The following is a 20,470-nucleotide window of genomic DNA, read 5'->3' as shown; positions in this document are numbered from 1 at the left end:
ACCCCGTAAACTAAGGCTTAGTCTTACTAAGCCGCAATGTTGTAGGGGTCGGTTAATAATTAGCGGTGGCTGGTTACTTTCGACGTCAAGCAATCGACCGGCCTTCCCCCTTCACCATCTATCTATCCACCCTTGGTTGCAATCCTCACTTCTATGTTTTCTCTTTATCTCATCTTCGAGAATTATCATCCATTAGATCGATTGATTTAACTTACAGTCATCCTTCGCTCCTTATTGCGCGTCGTCAGTCAGAAAGTCTTATTGATTAGACGCTCCTTCGGTCGGGTTGTGCGTGTTGCGAGTCGCGCGTTTTTCCTCCCTTTGTCTCCTTCGAGCCATCGTTCGATCATACCACCAACGAAGTGTTCAGTTTCAGCAACACAGATAGTCATCGATCCAGATTTATTGTCATAGGATCTTGTTGGAACGTTTGGTGTATCTCTACATCTTTACTGCAGGAACAAGTTCCGTCATTTGACGTGTCTCACAACACACAACACACAATGGCGACCACACCCCCTCCGCCTTCTACTTTGCGAATTCCTCCTACTCCTCGACATGGAGCCGGCTATGACCAATATGAACCGTATTCTACTAGATATTCGACGAGATTAGCCGGTCAGCGGGCTTCACGAGAGTCCCGCACTACTCCTCCGCCCAGTTTCGCGACCGCTCACACCAAACCCGGTCTCAGAAGCACGAAGAAGCAGAGCAGCGATGAGTTTGAGGCATTGTCGCCTCCAGGGTCGGTTTTCGGATCTCCCCGCAAGAAGTATTCGGGCCAGACCAGATCGTCTGCTGTTACACATTCACTGGAAGACCACCATGTGTCAGACAGCTCAGACCCCTTCACCACCGCAGAACTCTCGCATACTCAACAACGCCCTCCCCAGAAATACCGACCCACCATGACTGACGGCATGCTGCCCACACCTGCTAAAACTCCACGAAAGAAGGCAGTTGGTGCCGTCGGAGACACTGCTCGCACCCTGTTCCCAGCAGCTCAGAGCTCGGCATCTTCGCGAAGCAAGAAGACCAAGAAGGACACTGCCTTTTCTTTAGACAGTTTCATCGACAATGCCACACGGGGATCTTCGCAGATTGAGATCTACACCGATTCCCGTGATCGAATCCCAGAAATCGACGAAAGTGAGGGAAACCCTTTCTACAAGAAGCACAACAATCAGGATTCTACCAGCCATGTGTCTGCGCGCGCTTCTAGAAGGAGCAGAAGGGAGGAGATGAAGCGCGATCAGGAAGTTGATGAGGCGGTCAAACGGAAGGATGGAATGGTCTACGTATTGTGAGTATTACCCAGGTTCCGCTTTTCTTGTTGGGCCTATTCTAACTTTCTTAAAAGTCGAGGCAAGAAGATGTTTCGAAAGTTTACGGAAGACGTCGAAAGTGACGGAGAAGACGAAAACGATTTGGGTCTGCTCGCAGCGCGTCCTGACTTGATCGATTCGTCCATCAACACCGCCGTTCGCCCCTTGACCCGCTCATCCATCAAGCCTCGTGTACTCTTCCCGAGCGCCAATGATCGTGGTCATTCAGAGCACAATATGAGCGACTCTGACGAAGAAGCGGCCACCGACGTTGACGAGCACGTGCTTCACAAAGAGCTTGAGGATGACGCCGATCAGGGCACTGATGTCGAAATGCCACAGCGGCCGGTGACTCCCCCACTGAAGGCTATGGTTGCGACATCTCCGTCTCCAGGTGCTACTGTGCGTTCCCTGCGACCTCGAGGCAAACGAGAGGGCGCGGAACACATCGAAACACCAAATGTGCCTGAAACGACTACAAAGCGCGTCAGTCCATTTGCTGGTTGGCTGCGCAAGAAGCAGACTCCAGCGAATGCCGTATCCAAGGCGAAGAAGAGAGACGCGGACGCAGCTGCTAGTCCCGGTGGTCCTGCAATGAAGAAGACGAGAGGGAACAGAGCCACCCCCACGTTGTGAGCTTATTCGCATGGTCTGGATCATGAATGATTGTATTTTCTCTACGCCTGTGGTTTTCACTTCGTTTTTCCGGGTATTGGTTTAGGCTGGCCTCCGCTTGATGTTTATCTCTTCGAAAGATCGGTCTTCTTTCTTTGCCTAATGAGCTTGAGCAGGAATGGGAGCATGGGTACGTTATTTGGCTGGAATCTCGCTTGAGGATTGGTGGGATGGAGTTATGTTTCCCTGACCTTTTCGGGCGTGTCGATTCCACTTTGCGTTGAACTAGTCAGAATTAGATATCCCAATGAACTTGAACTCAGATTGTCACTTATCCTGAAAAAGTAAACTTGCCTTACAGCTGGGAAAATATACAATACTGCCACCGTTGACCCGATGGCATATGACTACGGGGCACAGGTTGAATTGCAGAGCCCTCAAAGCCCAAGGCCAATAATTGCTGGAGAAGTCATATAAAACATTGAATAGTACAACATAGTCCTGCTACAAGTACCACCGTAATCATTTATCGGCATGACAAGGACAAGCAAGAAATTACAAAAACGGAATGGCTGACACTACCAACGACAAAAAGTGAATGGCTTCCTGAAGCAAGACGGACTCTCAGCGGTGTTCCGAAGTATGAATTAAAGGGAGGTACCCTCGACACTGCGCTGTTACAAGGAAGGACGTGTGACTTTGTTCTGGCCAGGTAAAAGAAATGAGGCAAGGAGGGGGGGTATCTAGTTTGTAGGTGGGTGAGGAAAGAATGAGGTGCACAGTATGCAAATGGCTTCATTTATCGGATGATGTCTAGTTCATCGTCATCGTCATCATCATCATTAGGTTTTGTCATGGCATTAGAGCTGCCGCCCAGGCTGTCCCGTCCGGCTTCCTTGATACCGTTGGACGTTATGAATCGCGTCTTCTTGACGCTGCCATTGTGCTGTTTGTCGCCATCGTAGGCGCGCTTCAGTGGACTGAGCTTGACGGCGTTTGCTCTCCTGAAGCCCGTTAGGCCGAGGCTGGTCGCAGAAACGGGGGTGGAGGCCTCGAAGCTGGATTTCTCTTGTGAAGACGAGGCGGCGCTTTCGGGATGAGAGGATGTTGCGGGCTTGTTTGCTCTTGCGCGGAGGTACTCGGCCCCCACGTTGCCAGCTCGAGAGGTGACTAGCTTCTGAGTGATGTCTCGTTCGCGCTGCTGCTGCACAAGACGTCTCCGGAAGCGTTCTTCCTTGCTTTCCGCCCCACGGCCCATCATGCCTGCTGCGATGAACGGATCTTCGTCGTCGGCGTCGATGAGACTGGCGGCAGATTGGCCGGGTGCTCTGTGGCGGGAATGTTGAGCGCCGCCGCCTTGAGATTTAGGAGCGGGTGCAATGTAGTACAAGGACTGAGATCCCAAATCATATTGGGGACCATTTGACTTCAGACCGTTCGGGGTTCCTGGTTTCTTCCCACCCGCGAAAGCTCCAGTCCGTGGGCCTGAACGGCCCCCAGGACCAAACATGCCTGTGCCACTGTTGACTCCCATCCGTTGTGACTGCGCCCGACGGACCTGGAGATCGAGGTGAAAATCGCAGAACTCGGTCTTTCGGCCATCCACCCATGATTGGCATGTCTTGCCGTCCTTCCTGACAGCTTTGCAGAAGCCTATATCTTGGGCATATCCGACCTCGAGAATCTTATCATCTGATGAGGAAATGGAGAGGCTGAACCTGTTGGTGTCTATCTTATTTTTGGGAGGCGGCATGATGGTAGGATTCAGGATGGCAATAAGGATGCCTTCTGATAACCTGTAATATCGAGGAAAGGCAGTGTCGAACAGGAACAAGTCAATTGTCCACTTGAGATCTGTGAGCGTGATAGCCATATACCTGTTGCTGTTGTTCAGTCCATCATCAAAGGGATCAACTTCTTTCGCAGATACATTTTTGGTATCCTTGATTTGCTTTGGCTCCGACTTTGAGGCAACTATGCCGAATACAACGTAGTCTCCGTCAATCTCTTCGGGAAGCTCAAAGTCTGGCCCTCTCACTGTCCTCAGAAGGTCTGGAATGCGAAGAATCTTCTTGTCGGAGAGGGTTCTAGTTAGAAAGGAGTGCGGTAGTATTCGATTCGACAGGTGAAGCGACGAGTACGGCTCAAACTTGGACGAATCTGGTGTCTTCGTTGTTACTTCGTCTTGAGTTTCGTTGTCAAGGTCGGAGAAAGAATCTCCACGAGACTGAGAGGATGCCGGTCCGGTTTCAGATTGATTGGGTCGCCTATGGGAAAATGGTCGTGATCCCTCGGAGCCTGCGTCTTTGCGCACACTGGGTGCAGTCTGGCTTCGTTTGATGGAAGGCTTGAGATTCTGAAACGATCGCACGACGTCGTCTCTGCTGAAAGTCTCGACTGGACGGCTTCTCGTCGGTGACCTGGGAGGAGCGTTTGTTCTCGCCTCAGCCGCTGCTGTCCTAAATGTCTCCATCTCCGTCTTGTCGAACTGGAACGCGGAGCTTCGATTAACCTGAAGCCTCAGTTCTCGTTCCCTGAGAGACTTTTCAGCCGTTCGGCTTTCAGCAATCCGCTCACTAAATGTTTTGCCCCGTTTCCCACTCTCCTCTGCAGCCAGCATCTGCGCGTGAGATGCGAAGATATCGCCGGAGTGAGACATGGCAGCTTCACGAGTCCCGTGCATACTTGTTGGCCGTGTCCCCAAGCGGGAGTTTGGCGGACGTTTGAGACTAACATCGCTACCTTTGAGACCCTTGTCGATGCCGAGAAGGTATCTCCGCGGGGACGCAGGTTCAACTGGAGGAGCCGCTCGTCTGACAGGCGACAAAGGGACTTGTACATCATCCGGCTCGTGTCTGCGAGTCGTTTGAATGGGGCTCCTAAGTCTCGATACCTGCTCTTGTGACCGCGACGAGAAGCTAACTGCCGATGCCGGTCTGGACTGTGTATCGTTCGATTCCAACGTGTTTGAGCGTGCGCGACTTTTCTGAAGCTGCTTCAACTTCAGCTTTGCTTCAATGGCAGCAAGCTTGAGTCGTAACGTCTCTTCGTCTTCGTCTTCGTCTTCGTCTTCGTCGTCCAGGCCATCAATAGCGTCGTTCAGTTTTTGATTAGCTCGTAGATTCGGAGTAGTCCTCGAGTATTTTAAAGGCGACCCCATATTCTCCTGGCGGCGTCGCATATCTTGAAATTTCCTCCGACCATCAGGAGAGCTGAGAAGTACCTCCCTAGGAGATTTCGGTGGCCATGAGGTCTCAACCACTGAACAATTGCGGGAGTTTCGGTTAGTTTACTGTCGCAAGTAGGGAAAATCCCCGGTAAACAAACAGGATATGCACTCACTGCTGGTCATGGCAGCATCTACTCCCTGATTTCTCCCAGCAAGTGATATTGTGAAAGGCCAAGTGACTGTGTCACTGTCTGTTTCTTACGCTCCTTGGCTGACCATTGTTGATTGGGATGCGGGGATGGAATCAGAGCACCGAGGTCAATCAATAATTGAGAGCCCAGGTGCCAATAAACCAGGAAACTGAGGAATTGACTGAGCAACAATAACAATACTACCCCGTGTTTCAAAGTTGAAAACAACCCCTTTCTTTATTAGTATGATCCCCTGTCATCGGCAAGGCACAAGACGAGAAATTGAATCTTCCGCTGCTGCAAGTGTGAGTGGTTGTGTGCAGCAACAGCGCTGATTGGACGAGGGAGTCCTGCGCGTGTCGCGTCGGCAGATGGAAGTTAAACCAACCTGATGTTCCGACGCGTTGAGAGCATCCCTTGGAGCTACCATCAAGCAGCAAGCTTGTACACGATCGTTTTTACCAACTGTCCATTGTCGTGCGATGTGAGATAGTTCCATCGAATAATATACATACTTCGTCTCCGAGCAATACCGCCGAAATGCGGACGCGATCAACAGCTTCCTCTGAGCAGCCTGAAACAGAACAAAAGAATCTCAAAGCGCCGACTACAGTGCAGACGCCCAGCAAGACATTCATTCTCCCTTCAGCTGCAAGTGATGATGCCAGATTCGTAACATTGCCCAATCCGCGAACTGGAGAGCCCAATCGCTACTTCTTCTGTCCGAAACTTGGCGTGTACGAGTTTACCGTCGTAGGGTCCACGCCGCAGTTTCCACGGAGTATTCTCTTCACTTCCAAACAAGACACAAAAGCTTCCAATGGCGACGGTGACCGCTCCCAAGTCAATGGGACTATCTCCAAAGTCGCCGAACTGTGTGTTGCAACGCCAATTGATGTCATGTTCTTCATGATACCTCTGCTGACCCCAGCCACGTCGACCCATACCAAGAGGCTGTTCCAGCCGCTCGACGATATCGTTGATTCGCAGGACGATTTGCCAAGTCATCTACGGCACATAGTTTACAATGAAGATTTCCGCAGTGTCTTGCAATCGCGAGTCGAGGCGGTATGTGACTCGGTCGAAGCAGGAGATGAGAAAATGTTCCGCTTCGACGAGGTCAAGCTCCTCAAGGAACTGATCGCTAAGGCGGAGCGCCTAGTGGCCCAGGGCCTTCCAGCGAGTTTAGAGGAGCGATTTGTGCGTCAAGCACTAGTTACACCCTTGATGTCCGTCAAACAAGAGGAGACCATCATCGGAGGCACGTCGTCATTGGAAGATGACGGCGAGGGAGAGTCCCAGGACAAACAGGAAACCCAATCTACAACGACTGCCTCTGTCTCGACACCCTCAGGTGTCTCAACCCCTGCTACAGAACTGTCCGCTGAATCGAATCTGGAATCCGCCACCAGGGACAATATGGCTCGTCTGCTCAGAATCTCCACCGTCCTCTCCTTCATCAAGGAATCATACATCTCCCCAGAACTCTGTGCTAGGTTAGACGAGTTACTTGCTACACCTGAAACACCGGTGGATTTCAAACCCCTCCAAGACCATCTCCAGCATATCGCAGAGCTGCGGGCGCAAGCACTGGCATCTCAATCGCTCGGGGATTTCAGCCGCAAGCGCGGTGCCGACGACGACGAAGCTGCAGAATCCCGCGCCGAGAAAAAGCGCCGCAAAGAAGAGGAAGAGAAGAAGAAGAAGGCCGGTGAATCCCGCGGTGTGAGAGACCTGAAGAAGGTCAATACTACGGGAATGAAGAAGATGAGTGATTTCTTTACCAAGGCAGCGCTCAAGAAGAAATCATGAGTTTTCTCGCTTTATCCCAACGATTGATCAGTCGCTTCATCCCCGACGATTGTTCACAACAAGCGACGGATGGTAGAGCCTCAGTTACCAAGAAGCCTGTCCATTTCTTGGTACGGACTTCGAAAGTCAGATAATGGGGTAGACCAAGCGAGGTCTTATCTCCAGTCCCAAGGCAAGCTTTGAGGCCTAAAAGCGGCCCAAACATGATTGCTCATGCTTGCAGTCCACACGCTTCGTTATTGAGGACAGTACTTATGCAACAACCAGGTCCACTCATGCAACGTACGGACCGGCCGCTCTCCGATCGAATGGACTGTACTGAATTGTAAGATATGTGGAATCAGAATCAAACCATGCCTACCTTCAATAGATGTTACAGGCACTTATGTATTATATACTCCTGGATGTGGATTAAGAAGGACAATCCAATCGCCCTAGAGATCAATGTGAACAGTAGAAAATCGCTCAATGCTTTATTTTCTCTCTCGTGATATACATCTCCTAAATTTTGACATCGGTAATGGCGGCTCCCGTAATCCTGGGAAAAAGCAGTCAGTGACTCAACATTCTCGTTTGGAACCGTAAAGACATCATCCAGACAAGAGTACACATACATGAAGGATCCGTTGGAAGGCTTGCTGATAACCATTGCCTGTGCCAGCTTCTCCTCGCTGATATCCGGGAACTTCTTCAGATAATACTCTTCCTTCAAGGCCTTGGTGACGGCCTCGACCTTGGACTGCGGCAGCATGTGGACCGTGCAACCACCCCAGCCAGCACCCGTAAGGCGACTTCCCCAGGTCCCGGCGCGGCGGGCAATGGCGCAGATCTCATCGACTTCCGGGGCACTGCAGTCGTAGTCCGTGCGGCAGGATTCCTGGGACTCGTTCAGCAGCTGGCCCAGGTAGTGGATGCGCCTCTCGTCCAGGGTGTGGGCCTTGGCCAGGCAGGCCCTGAAGTCAAGCACGCGCCGGGCTTCTTTGAAGCAGTGCAGGGCACGCTGACGGAGTAAGAAGCGCTCTGCCTGGACCGGGAATGCGGAAAGGAACTTGGCCTCGAGCTCGGGGACTGTGATGCCGAGCAGCTTGGCGATCTCTTCCCGGGTGTATCCCTGCTCCTGGGTCAGGAGTTCCATGGTGGACTGGATCACGGAGTCGATCTGGTATTCCAGTGGGTCCCCGAGGCGGCCCTCCTTGCGCATGAATTCCTCGTGGAAGTTGCGCAGACTGTATCCCAGCGAGCTGTTGTCCTTGGTCAAGGTGATGCCGTGCTGCGCGGCCAGGACCACAGCGGCGAGAGTGCATTCGGCGACACGCAGGTTGTAGTGACGGGGTGCCGTCTCGGCCTTGTTTGAGGTGACGAAGCTCTGGGCCATGAGGAAAGTGATTTCTTCATCGGCCTTGGGAATCGGGACATGCTGAACGGCAAAGTTGGGGTAGAACTGGGTATAGAGGAGATATCCGCGACGAGAGAAGATGGAAGCCGCTTGGTCCATTCTACAGCATAAACTGGTTAGCTCACAATACCATATGCCGCTGCAGTGATCAACTTACCCTCCCGAGTAGACACCAACGGCTCTCTCCGAAACAACAGCCAGGTCGAGCAGGTCCTGCTTCGAAACATTGTGGTTGTTGGCCTTCATGACGGCCAACGCACTTGCGCAGACAAAGGCGGCGCTGCTGGAGATACCACCACCTGGGGGAACATTACCATCCACCAAGACCTCAAAGCTTGCTGGTGTAAACGAGCCATCCGCCTTCTGCTTGCGCAGGAACTTCAACGCGCCCGAAAGACCAGCCTTGAAGTAGTTGACCCATTCATGCTTCTTGGGGTCAATCTCGATATCGGTATCCCGAGGCACAGTGAATTCACGAGAGGGGAACTTTTCGGGCGAAACATTGGAAATTTTGACAAACGGTTCCGAGCCAGTAGGAGGAACAACCTTGACGGCGATAATCACGTCGACACTTACAGCTGTCGGGAGGACATCGTATAGGTTGTAGTCGATGTGCTCTCCAATGATGTTGACACGGCCAGGGCTGCGGGCCACGAAATCTGGACGATGGCCGTATAATTTGTTGAAATGAGTTACTAATCTATTGAACCGTGACTGGTGCTCAGGGGCAGCAGAGGTAGCAGAGGCGTCGTCCGTAGCGTAGACCTCAGCTATGGATTCTGTTTGAGGCACGAGTTCCTGCGGGGTTGCCATGGCGGGGTATCTAAGTGCAAGATCAGGGAGGAGATAAGATGTCAGAGGTAGTTTTCGGGCAAAAGAAGAAAAGTAAGATGAAAGTGAGAAGATCAGAGAAAGAAAAAAAGGTGTACCTGACACACGGAAATATTGCTGAAGTGTCTGGTGGGAAAACTACCAAACTAATCTCTATGTCATAGGGGGAAGCGTGGGGAGGGGCCGAGGGGCAGAGACACCACGAAATACGCCGAGACATCGATGCTTCAATAATACTTCAATGCATTGGATTAGAGTGGGGATCCCCGAAATGATGCCCCAGAGGTCCCGTGCCTCTCACTGGGTGAATCTGTGTCCCGTAGGACTCGGACGCTCCTCTCGGTTAAATTTAAACCGGAGATTATCCCGTCCTTCTACTACCTTAGTATTCCATTTCACTCACTCTACGGAATAGTTTCTCCGTCATTCACCGGCTCCCCGGTTTCTCCAGCAATCTTTTAGACCCTAGCATATGCTGCATAGCTTACCTTGAGCTAGATGGTACTGACCCCACTCGCCCTCCACTGTGCCTCCGTATGGTGCTTAGGGTCCTCAGTAAGCAATCAATGTGTGCAGTACCTCCATCATAAAAAGACTCCAGACAGATGCAACTGATGTCCTGACTACTCTGGTGGCCAATGACCCCTGCCCAGCACAGGACGAAGGTGCTTATATCTTCAGCAATTGTCCAGCCAGGCCTTCTTGACCTACCCTTCGCTTCCCCTGGCGAAATACCTGCGTGGAAAGAAGCAAACATATGAAGGCTGTTCAGTCGGCGATTAACGCCATTGGAGCTAAATCAAGAGGACCAACTCATCCACCTGTCCTATATCCGGTTGCTCAGACCTAGTGTTTGAGGATTTGGTGCTGAATAATACGGTCTGCCTACTTTATGTGGCTTTTCTACACCGCCACACCGCTCATCCAAGCGAATCCTAGTATACACTGCGACTGGACCAGAGCTCATAGTGGATGGAGTGCTCTTAGTTCGTCTTAGAAAGGCTAAAGTATCTGAGAGACCTCCACGGGGACTTAGAACCCGAATCACGATATATGGTGGAACCACCAGTACGCACGGCCATCTACTGTCCTGCAGCGTGTCTGCCCTTAAGCCTACGAACTTGATCTACCGGAGACATGGCGCATCCATCCCGTGATATCCATCATTCACCTTGGGCGCTACCCGTCAGATCAAGACCCTTTGGACGTCCCACACCGGATAAACCAGGCCCTATCCAAGTAGAAGGCCAGGATGAATACGAAATTGATAAAGGTCGTCGCAAAGCGAACCCGTATGACGAAATCAGGGAAGACCAAGGCCCAATATCTTGTCAAATGGCTCGGATACGACGACCATGAGAATGCATGGTTAGACGACAAAGATCTACTAGACGCGGAAGACCTGCTGAAAGAATCGAAGCTTGTAGTTATTCTTAGGGAGGATCATCAATACATCGCATTACCATGAGAGTGCGCCTACTCCGTGCACGAAATGATAGTGACGGCGACTACTGTGACTGGTGATCCCATGATACTTCCTTTTGCGGCCCTCTATGAACGGCCCCCTGGTCCCACCGAGGGATGTCATAATCACCTCGCAGATGTTAAGGGAAATTATGGACCCTATTTTGCACAAGACACGCAACATTTCAACAACATCGTCTGCTGCGGTATCTCCTGGACAGATAACTACATCTCGCTCTGACAGCTTTTTGCCGGGAGTCTTTAGGAAGTTGAAGACCACAGCCGCACGTGTGGTTATAGTTGATAGAGTCAGAAATTTTGCGGCTGGCTCATTTAGCGGTAGTGGTATGTTGATGACCTAGCCCGTGCTGTACACCATTCTTACTTGGAATCATACTAATCTATTATGAATCTATTATGATACAGCTGTGGGAAGCGAGGAATGAAGAGTCACATTGTAGACTAGGTTCAATGGCAGACGGAGGCGCCAACAAGATGGACAGGACAGCAATGCCTGGGGGACCAGGCCTCAGAAAGCTTGCAACCAAGACGAATGACTTGCAATACAAGGACCCACCATCAGCTTCCATATGATACCACGATAATTTTCCGAGGCGCCATACTGAAGGTACAGATGCCCCTATCAGTGACCTCTTCTGACTAGCCGTGGTAGAGTCAAAAGGGGTCAATCGTCCTTTGCCAGTAAGATAATGAATGAGACAAATTCCTTTTGCTTCATCTCTTTACTGGCCTTTGTCTCCATGCTTAGACGCCAAATCTGGTCCTAATCCTTGGAGATACATAGCTTCACTCGATGGTACCACCCCAGTCACTGTCCACTTTGTGTCTCCATATAGGGCCTAGCGTGGGCTGAGTACTCAGTAATAAGGCACGGAAGAGCAATCAATCACCAGCAAATTATCAATGACAGCTGGCATGCGGGGTTCGAAGAAGGTATTAACTACCTACGCCGAGTACCTTAGCTCAGCCACGTTAGAAACTGGTCTACCTTGGATGATAATCATGCCACGAGGTGCTATCTTAAACTGTTATGGCCTGGCCTGACATTGGACTGCAACATTGTCTCGCTGTTAACCTCAAGTAACCGACAGGCTTGGAATTTCACTCTTGGCATCAGTGAGTTACATTGACCCATACATTCTCATGCTTGAGAAGCAGATCCAGAACTCAGTTATTGAACGGTCGAGTACCAAGATGCTGGGTCCGTGGCATTCAATGGATTGAAGGACCGGTGAATATGGTTATAGTACCTTCGTGGATCAAATCCCCTTAAGGATTGATTGCGCGAGGAACACCAGGCAGGCATCTACCCCGCTTCTAATGCAGCTCTTCTGCACAAATCCGTCTCCAGGAGCACAGACGCGATCATCAGCTGTCATGGCGTTTGGAGCACGTCTTGCAAAATGGCTCTTGCCGTTAGGAGCATTACAAGCTCAAGACTAAGCAAGGGTCATACACGTTGAGCCATACTCAATACCAACCTGACTACAAGCGCTATATTCTGAAGCTCATGACGCCAAGTCATCAGTACGCCCCTCGAAAGTGCTAACCCTATGTCTGGCCAACGATAAGCCGCACACAGAAAGACAGAAATTCGACTGTTGAATGCGGTTCAAGGATTCTCATTCCTCGTGTGATTATGGTTGGCGTGCAAGAATGTCCAAAGCTACCTTAAGCTGGATGTACTGCGATATACTGCATCTGTAATCCATTGATCTGTAACTCGGCTTGTATGATCAGCGTTGGGTGTGCATGCTCCCAGCTGATTTTGTAGACAAGCATCAAGGTGTGTCTGAAGAGTCAAGGTCCATGCTTGTGCTCCGTGAGGTACCTAGGTAGTACTCCGCATTATGACTAACTAGAAAGCTGCCAATCAGGTGATGTACAAACAAGCGGACGGACGCCGAACATCGGAGTGCGCTGTCCAATAATGGCGTTAAGGTAATTGGCCTTAGGCCGCGCTAGGCCGCTGTCGGTTAGCTGGTCCAGATCCTCTCCCCCGAAGTCTGACTCTTCACTCGGCCTCTTTTGGGCGTCTTTCCCTACTGAATTTCTGGTCCAGCAATTCCATCTCCTCTCCTCTCCCCAAACCCTCCATTTCTCTCTTATTTTGGCCTGGCAGTCATCCGCCATCAAGATGATGCCTCTAAGACCATCAAAGAGCGCTCTGCGCTCTTTCCACTACCAGAAGTACATTGCTGCTGGTAGAAGACCGTTCACCTCTTCGTCCGTTGCCGGTACGGTTTCGCCCCACCGCTTTTCTGCTCAAAAGCGCAACCAGAGCACTGCAACAGCTACGGCTTCGTGAGTTTTCTCTTTGGGATAGGACTCCCAGAAAGTTCTTGTCCACAGACACTGACATTTCAATGCTTTAGAAATTCAAGACCTATTCCTAGTCCCGCCTTCAACCAGGAGCCTCATCGCAATGAAGTTTCACCTCTGCAAAATCGGCAGCTACCCGAGCTGGACGACTCGTATGTCAATTCAGAAGGCGTCACATCAATTGATTGTTTAGAACGAGCCTAATTATCGTGATGAGCAGGTTTGTCGGTCTTAGTGGTGGACAGATCTTCCACGAGATGATGCTCCGACTTGGTGTTAAGCACATCTGTGAGTCATCCCTCGCTTACCACTCTTTTGTTAAAGTCCCCCTTCAACGGACGGTATACTGAACTCGCAAACTAGTTGGCTACCCCGGTGGTGCCATTCTCCCCGTGTTCGATGCCATCTACAACTCTAAGCACTTTGACTTCGTTCTTCCTCGCCATGAACAGGGTGCCGGACATATGGCCGAAGGTTACGCACGTGCTTCTGGAAAACCCGGTGTCGTCCTCGTTACTTCCGGACCAGGAGCCACCAATGTCATTACACCTATGCAGGACGCTCTTTCTGACGGTACCCCAATGGTTGTTTTCTGTGGTCAGGTTCCCACTAGCTCGATCGGTACCGATTCTTTCCAGGAGGCCGATGTCATCGGTATCTCGAGAGCCTGTACCAAATGGAATGTTATGGTTAAGTCCGTTGCGGAGCTCCCTCGTCGGATCCAGGAGGCTTTCGAGATTGCAACCAGCGGTCGCCCGGGACCAGTTTTGGTCGATCTCCCCAAGGACATCACCGCTGGCATCCTTCGCAAGCCCATTCCCATGAACAGCACTATCCCCTCCCTCCCGAGTGCTGCTACCATGGCTGCTCGTGAGCTCAGCATGAAGCAGCTCGAGAGCAGCATTGACCGTGTCGCCCGCCTGGTTAACATTGCCCAGAAGCCCGTTCTGTATGTCGGGCAGGGTCTCCTCGCTCACCCAGATGGTCCCAAAGTGCTGAAGGAATTGGCGGACAAGGCCTGCATTCCTGTCACTACCACTCTGCAGGGTCTCGGAGGCTTTGATGAGCTTGACCCCAAGGCTCTTCACATGCTGGGAATGCACGGATCTGCGTACGCCAACATGGCTATGCAGGAAGCCGATTTGATCATTGCCGTTGGTGCCCGTTTTGACGATCGTGTGACTGGTAACCTCTCCAAGTTTGCTCCCCAGGCCAAGTTGGCTGCCTCTGAGAAACGTGGTGGAATCGTCCACTTCGAAATCATGCCCAAGAACATCAACAAGGTCGTTCAGGCCAACGAGGCTGTGGAGGGTGACTGTGCTGAGAACATCCGCCTCCTGCTTCCCCATGTCAAGCCGGTCTCTGAAAGACCAGAATGGTTTGCTCAGATCAATGACTGGAAAGCCCGCTTCCCCTTTTCTCTGTACGAGAAGCAGAGCCCGGAGGGCCCCATCAAGCCCCAGGCTTTGATTGAGAAACTCAGCGATCTCACCGCCCCCATCAAAGACCGCACCATCATCACTACTGGTGTCGGTCAGCATCAGATGTGGGCTGCCCAGCACTTCCGTTGGCGCCATCCCCGTACCATGATTACCTCTGGTGGTCTCGGTACCATGGGATACGGCCTTCCCGCTGCTATCGGCGCCAAGGTCGCACGCCCCGATTGCCTCGTCATTGATATCGATGGTGACGCTTCGTTCAACATGACTCTTACCGAACTTACCACCGCTGCTCAGTTCAACATCGGCGTCAAGGTCCTCCTGTTGAACAACGAAGAGCAGGGCATGGTGACACAATGGCAGAACCTGTTTTACGAGGACCGATACTCGCATACCCACCAAAAGAACCCTGACTTTGTGCCCATGGCTCGGTCTATGGGTGTCGCTGCTGAGCGCTGCACTAAGCCTTCTGAGGTGGAGGAGAAGCTGAAGTGGCTGATCGAGAGCGATGGTCCCGCTCTGCTTGAGGTCTTCACCGACCGCAAGGTGCCCGTGCTCCCCATGGTTCCCGCTGGTAGCGCCCTGCACGAGTTCCTGGTCTATGATGAAGCCAAGGAGAAGGAGAGAAAGGCCCTTCTGAGAAGCAGAACCGCCCCCGAGTACCTTCACAAGTGATCATGTAGACGCTTTCGGCTTTGCGACATTGCTTACTGATCTTTCATCTTTCTGTTGATATCCATGGCGTTTCTGGCGGGTTCTAAAACGCGACTGGGCGGAGATGTATGCTTAAATCGACATCCAGCCTCTCACACAAAATCTTCTCCCTCCCTCATGAAAGTGGGGAAAGATCATAAGGGGACTCAAAAGTGACACTCTATTCGGTCCATTTTTCTTCACAGCCCCTTCTTTTCCATGTTCTCTTGGCATGTCAATTGTAATCCTGCGAAAAATCTGCCCCTGGTTCTGTCGGACATTAGCTTGTATATAATGCACATTATCATTGCTTTTTGAAGGTTACTTAGGTTGGAAACCTTCCATGTATGTCTTAGGAAAGGATGGGCAAATCGATGACTGATATCACAGACTGTCTCTGAAGATTTGAAATGAAGATTACATCTATGAACACCCAGACAAGTTCATACTGCTCTGCCAAATCTACGCCGTCAATCCCAGTTAGATGATAATAGAGGCAGGTGGCTTGTTATGCTACGATATCCGCCATCAGTAGTGAGGTGATCGCATGCAATAAGATGTCTACTGTCACGTGACACTCCCTGTCGTCAGTGATTCCTGAGGCCATCAAAGGCAAGTCCTTGAAAGCCGCGGTCCGTATCCGAGGAAGCGGTAGATCGATTCCGCCCTCCGATTGACGACTGAGTGATGAATAAACTATCTCCCCTCTTTTCATCATCATCATCATCATCATCATTAAGTCCTGTAGTTCGGTTTGTGACTCAGCTACAACCTCGATTTGCACGATGCCAGGCACGTATCTCATCTTCTAGAATTACGGATTTCCATTCTTCCCTTTTGCTCGACCGTCTTCTTCACCACGATCTGTCGCAACCATGGCTTCTCTCCCCGGATATCCCGCCACTATTGGCAGAGCTCGATCATTGGATGCCACATCAGTTCGAGATGAGACTACCGCGAGCACAGACAGAAGCAGTTTCACAAGCGCCTCACCCGCAGAATCCATGGAGGGCAACGAGGCAGTTCTACTCAACAAACCACTCGCATCCAGCGAGGATGCGTCAACTGCCGCCTCTGACACCGCCACCGCCAGCAAATCTCCTGTCCCGAGCTCGACCGCCACTGAGTCCGTGAATGAAGAACCGCGCAAGTGCTGGATCTGTTACACCGACGAGACGGAAGATTCCCCCTTGAACTCCGAATGGCGCTCGCCTTGTCCCTGCGCTTTGACCGCTCACGAGGCTTGCCTCTTGGACTGGCTCGCTGATCTCGAAAACCCTCGGTCCCGCAAACGCAATGGTCACGGAGCCAAGATGGTGTGTCCGCAGTGTAAATCTGAAATTGTGGTCTCTCGTCCGCGAAGCTATATCGTTGACGTCGTTCGGATGTTCGAGCGGCTTGCTGGACGGTTAGTTCTACCGGGTATGGTGTTTACTCTGGCGGGTACCGTTTGGGCGGGATGCTGCGCACACGGCGTTTATTCGATGTATTTCGTTTTCGGGACCGAGGAAGCGAGACAAATTCTGGAAGAGACGGCGGATGGTACTTGGAACTCGGGTTTGAACCTAGGGTTACCACTGATTCCGCTCGTGCTCATCTTCTCACGGACTCGCTATGCCGAGGGTCTTCTACCTGCCATCCCAGTCCTGTTCTTCGCGACGCATAACTCGGCCCAGGAGCTCGACCTTGACCTGTGGCCACCTAGTGCTGCTATGACTTTTGCTGCGCTTCCCTATGTTAAAAGCTTTTACAGCGCAGTCTATCAAAGATTATTCGGCAAGCTGGAAAGGAAGTGGATTGCCGAGGTGCAACCGCGCCAAGCAGATATCAACGAGTTTGATGATAATGCGCCACCTGAGCATCCGGAGGGAAGAAACGATGCTGAGAATGGCCAGATATTGATGGAAATCGATCTGGAGTTCCAAGTTGGAATGGGTAATGATGTACGTCAGGGTATTCTGGGTCTCCATGCCGGAGAAGACGTCCAGAATAACGGGCAAAACCAAGGAGGCGGCCAAAATGAAAACAATCTGGGACTAGGACGGCGAGACGACCTCATACATGAAACAAGCAACCTTGCCGATATCATTCTTGGAGCTCTCGCATTTCCAGCAATTTCGGCATCCATGGGAGGTCTGCTCAAGTATATTCTCCCCAAGTCGTGGACAAGCGCACCGTCAGCCTTGGAGCGCGGCCGACCTGGTCTGCTGCAGACGCGGTGGGGACGAAGTGTCATCGGAGGGTGCGTGTTTGTACTGCTGAAGGATGCATTGGTACTTTACTGCCGCTGGAAACTTGCACAGACACACAGGAAACGAAAGGTGTTGAACTACGACCGGAAGAAGAGGAAAGTCGTGGACCACTGAGTGGCTTTCTCGAATTTTTCAAAAACATTGTCACTTTCGCTTTCTGCGCTCTCTACTCTCATGACTATGGATATGACGATGATGCATTTCACTGGCGTTGGTTGGGATTACCCTGGAGGATTTGTCTAGTCTACTCTCTCTACGCTCGGATCTTCAACGGACAACGGATGCCAAGGTTTTTCTCAGATTTAGGAGTTTTAGATTCCCACATGGTAGGCACCTCAATGGCATTTGTTGCAGGCGATATCACGAACTGTGAATTACACAATCAATTCAATATAATGGCATTAAGTCATATTATACACGAGATGGAATCAATCTCGGCCGTAGATAGATAGTTAACAGTAGCTGGTAGCGTTAGATCTGAATAAGCGCGCGGCTAATCAAACTTTCCGCCGCCGATCCCAAAAACCAAAATGCCTTCCATCACTTCCACCAGCCCATCTAGTCTACCTCAGGAAATCCAACACTCACCACGCACAATGCGGCCCCTCTCCCCGGTCCTCGCCTCCCTGGCGAACGTCTTCAGAATCCCTCTCTCCCAAGCCCCCGCCCGACCAGCCATCAGCCGGCTCAGCAACGACCTCTTAATACGCAAACCCACCGCTCCTGTTCAGCCCGCAGCATCAGCAGCAGCAGTCATCGGGAGCCGGCCCTTCTCAACAACAAGCGCCCTACTGAAACGCAACAAAAATGCTCCTCGCGGCGATAAAAGAATCAGTAAGTACTTTGTCTCTTGGGAGTTTCCCCCCCGAACCACGACCACTTCGCTCAAGAGGCATCGACGGGATCCAGAAATGGGAACGGGAGTTGATGCAATGCCGCTGCTAACTAACGTACCACAGCGCTAATTCGCTACTTCCTCTGGCACCCGCTCACCCCCCGACCCCTCCGCTTCTCGCGAACCCGCTACCTCCGGCACTGGACCATCCACCGCGCCTGGCAACTGTACCAAGCGCAGCAGCGCCGCGCGAGACAGCTCGAGCTGCAGCGCCAGTGGCAGGCGATGAACGCCGCGTGCGAGGAGCTCCGTACGGGCGCTGGGGATGGAGGCAAGCTGTTCCGGATCTCGATGAATAAGCGCGGGGTATATAGGGATATGTTTCCAATTGAGTATGGGCGGATGCAGACCGAGGGCCCGAGTAAGGAGGGGTGGAATCATGAGTGGAAGCGCATGGAAAAGAAATACTAGTCATGTTTTTTCTACCAGTGGTGGGCGGCGGTCAATGGAAAGCCTGATTTGTTGAGTCTATTTGTAAGTATTGGCATGTACTATAGGTCATTTTGTTCTGAGTGTTTAGTTTCATGGGGATCTGATTCACCGATATAGACTGTTTTTAAAGCCAATAACTACATTGTGCAATTTTTGCCCTCGCTCTTGCTCAGGTTGGACACAAGCATGACGTACAGCCGGAATTGACATCAGCAAGTTCAGTATGTGTCAAAATGCTGGATATAAGACATAGATGAAGTGCAAAAGACGCTAGACAGCATCAGAAAAGGGGATGAATATAGGAAAGATAAAAGAAAGAAGCAAAGTGAGGCGCAGGGAGAATCATAACGAGACGAAGCGCTCCAAAGTCGAGAAGGAAGCATACCAAAGGAGGGGAATCCGGAGTGCAAGTGTTCATGTAAAGGAGAGTGTGAACAGGAAGATATACCCTAGGGAAGACAGCGCAAGAGAAAAATATTAACAGAGAACCTCCCAAACGCCAGTGATGCAAGTTGCGATGATCAGTCAACGACCACCAAATGATCTTTCTCTGCTCCTTCTTTTTGAGAGATCCGATAGAATAAAATTGAATCGATGAGTCCGTGGCAGCTGAGGTCGTATTACTATCGGATGTCATAGCACGATGCAACATGAGGTCTTCCGCTTATCGAATGTAAGAAGGGCGGCTCGCGTAGCGGCTTCGAAAACGTCGTCTACTCCCTCCCCTGTCAACGACGAGCATTCGAGGTACTTCCTGGCGCCGATTTGCGTGGCAGTTTCGCTCCCTTCCCTCGATGTGACGAAGCGTAGGGACTTCTTCCGCATTTCTTCAATCGCCAGAGGATCTTCGCGCAAATCTTTCTTTAATCCGACAAGGATGATGGGTACGCCGGGACATCGCTCGTTTGCTTCCTCAATCCACTGCAGACGGAACTAGTGAGTTGACCAGTAACGAAACTTGGCGGATTCCAACATGAACGAACCTTGTGCTTTACGTTTTCCAAGGAATCTGGCGTATCCACAGCAAATCCTATCAGAATAACGTGCGCTTTGGAATACGCGAGTGGCCGCAATCTTTCATAGTCTTCTTGACCTGCAGTATCCCACAAAGCTAGCTGAACAGATCGACCATCAACCCTGCAATCCGTGACATAGTTTTCGAATACTGTGGGAACCTGGTGATACGGTCATAAGCTATATTCCTGGCGAAAGGGAAGCGGATTAAGGATGCATGAGTACTAACATAGTGCTGGAAACGGAACACATTAGCTGCCACAGTTCACAAACCAGTTTCAAATTATGAGATAACATCCGGATGAGGGACTCACAGTTGGGAAATAACCAAGCGTAAATACACTCAGTAAACTGGTCTTCCCGCAAGCACCATCCCCAATAATGACCAGCTTTCTGCATTGAGGATGAGATCAGCATATTGTATCATTGAGAGAATGCCAATCTGAAATCATGGCTTGCTTCCTCCAGACCAGGACAAGGATGGTGCGACTAACGAGGCCGAAAACCGCCTGTATTGACCTGGACGTGGACGTGGACCACAGAGATCCACCCCAACAACCAGAGAGGGCCTTGTACATACCTCCGCATCACATTGTCAT

The 20,470-nt window shown here is 51.2% G+C and overlaps 8 protein-coding genes across 8 annotated transcripts, besides 4 other annotated features; 5 read left to right on the top strand and 3 right to left on the bottom strand.

The window, feature by feature from the left end:
- Positions 1-503: 503 nt before the first annotated feature.
- On the top strand, positions 504-1,961 carry NFIA_067000 (uncharacterized protein; the record flags this gene model as incomplete). The annotated part of the gene is made up of 2 exons (XM_001263429.1): positions 504-1,303; positions 1,361-1,961. The coding sequence occupies 2 exons, from the start codon at positions 504-506 to the stop codon at positions 1,959-1,961; spliced, it is 1,401 nt and encodes a 466-aa protein (XP_001263430.1).
- A 778-nt stretch (positions 1,962-2,739) lies between these two features.
- Positions 2,740-5,121, bottom strand: NFIA_066990 (Mcm10/DnaG-type zinc finger protein; the record flags this gene model as incomplete). The annotated part of the gene is made up of 1 exon (XM_001263428.1): positions 2,740-5,121. One exon carries the CDS (start codon positions 5,119-5,121, stop codon positions 2,740-2,742), a length of 2,382 nt encoding a protein of 793 aa, XP_001263429.1.
- Positions 2,759-2,783: a microsatellite.
- Positions 4,986-5,016: a microsatellite.
- Positions 5,122-5,840: 719 nt separating the features above from the next.
- On the top strand, positions 5,841-7,112 carry NFIA_066980 (uncharacterized protein; the record flags this gene model as incomplete). The annotated part of the gene is made up of 1 exon (XM_001263427.1): positions 5,841-7,112. The coding sequence occupies one exon, from the start codon at positions 5,841-5,843 to the stop codon at positions 7,110-7,112; it is 1,272 nt and encodes a 423-aa protein (XP_001263428.1).
- Positions 7,113-7,613: 501 nt separating this feature from the next.
- Positions 7,614-9,321, bottom strand: NFIA_066970 (galactokinase galE; the record flags this gene model as incomplete). The annotated part of the gene is made up of 3 exons (XM_001263426.1): positions 7,614-7,650; positions 7,727-8,608; positions 8,666-9,321. The coding sequence occupies 3 exons, from the start codon at positions 9,319-9,321 to the stop codon at positions 7,614-7,616; spliced, it is 1,575 nt and encodes a 524-aa protein (XP_001263427.1).
- A 3,640-nt stretch (positions 9,322-12,961) lies between these two features.
- Positions 12,962-15,260, top strand: NFIA_066960 (acetolactate synthase catalytic subunit; the record flags this gene model as incomplete). The annotated part of the gene is made up of 4 exons (XM_001263425.1): positions 12,962-13,128; positions 13,200-13,298; positions 13,367-13,434; positions 13,510-15,260. 4 exons carry the CDS (start codon positions 12,962-12,964, stop codon positions 15,258-15,260), a joined length of 2,085 nt encoding a protein of 694 aa, XP_001263426.1.
- Positions 15,261-15,989: 729 nt separating this feature from the next.
- Positions 15,990-16,014: a microsatellite.
- Positions 15,991-16,014: a microsatellite.
- Positions 16,015-16,153: 139 nt separating this feature from the next.
- NFIA_066950 (RING finger domain protein) lies at positions 16,154-17,644 on the top strand (the record flags this gene model as incomplete). The annotated part of the gene is made up of 1 exon (XM_001263424.1): positions 16,154-17,644. One exon carries the CDS (start codon positions 16,154-16,156, stop codon positions 17,642-17,644), a length of 1,491 nt encoding a protein of 496 aa, XP_001263425.1.
- Positions 17,645-18,060: 416 nt separating this feature from the next.
- Positions 18,061-18,836, top strand: NFIA_066940 (mitochondrial 54S ribosomal protein mL40; the record flags this gene model as incomplete). The annotated part of the gene is made up of 2 exons (XM_001263423.1): positions 18,061-18,364; positions 18,490-18,836. The coding sequence occupies 2 exons, from the start codon at positions 18,061-18,063 to the stop codon at positions 18,834-18,836; spliced, it is 651 nt and encodes a 216-aa protein (XP_001263424.1).
- Positions 18,837-19,490: 654 nt separating this feature from the next.
- On the bottom strand, positions 19,491-20,288 carry rho2 (putative Rho GTPase Rho 2; the record flags this gene model as incomplete). Its single annotated transcript, XM_001263422.1, has 4 exons — positions 19,491-19,778; positions 19,841-20,032; positions 20,101-20,126; positions 20,186-20,288. 4 exons carry the CDS (start codon positions 20,286-20,288, stop codon positions 19,491-19,493), a joined length of 609 nt encoding a protein of 202 aa, XP_001263423.1.
- Between the last annotated feature and the right edge of the window lie 182 nt (positions 20,289-20,470).

Source organism: Aspergillus fischeri, genomic scaffold (genome assembly GCF_000149645.3).
Source record: "Aspergillus fischeri NRRL 181 1099437636252 genomic scaffold, whole genome shotgun sequence".
Lineage (NCBI taxonomy): Eukaryota > Fungi > Ascomycota > Eurotiomycetes > Eurotiales > Aspergillaceae > Aspergillus > Aspergillus fischeri.
This window is presented reverse-complemented; position numbering and strand designations above follow the sequence as displayed.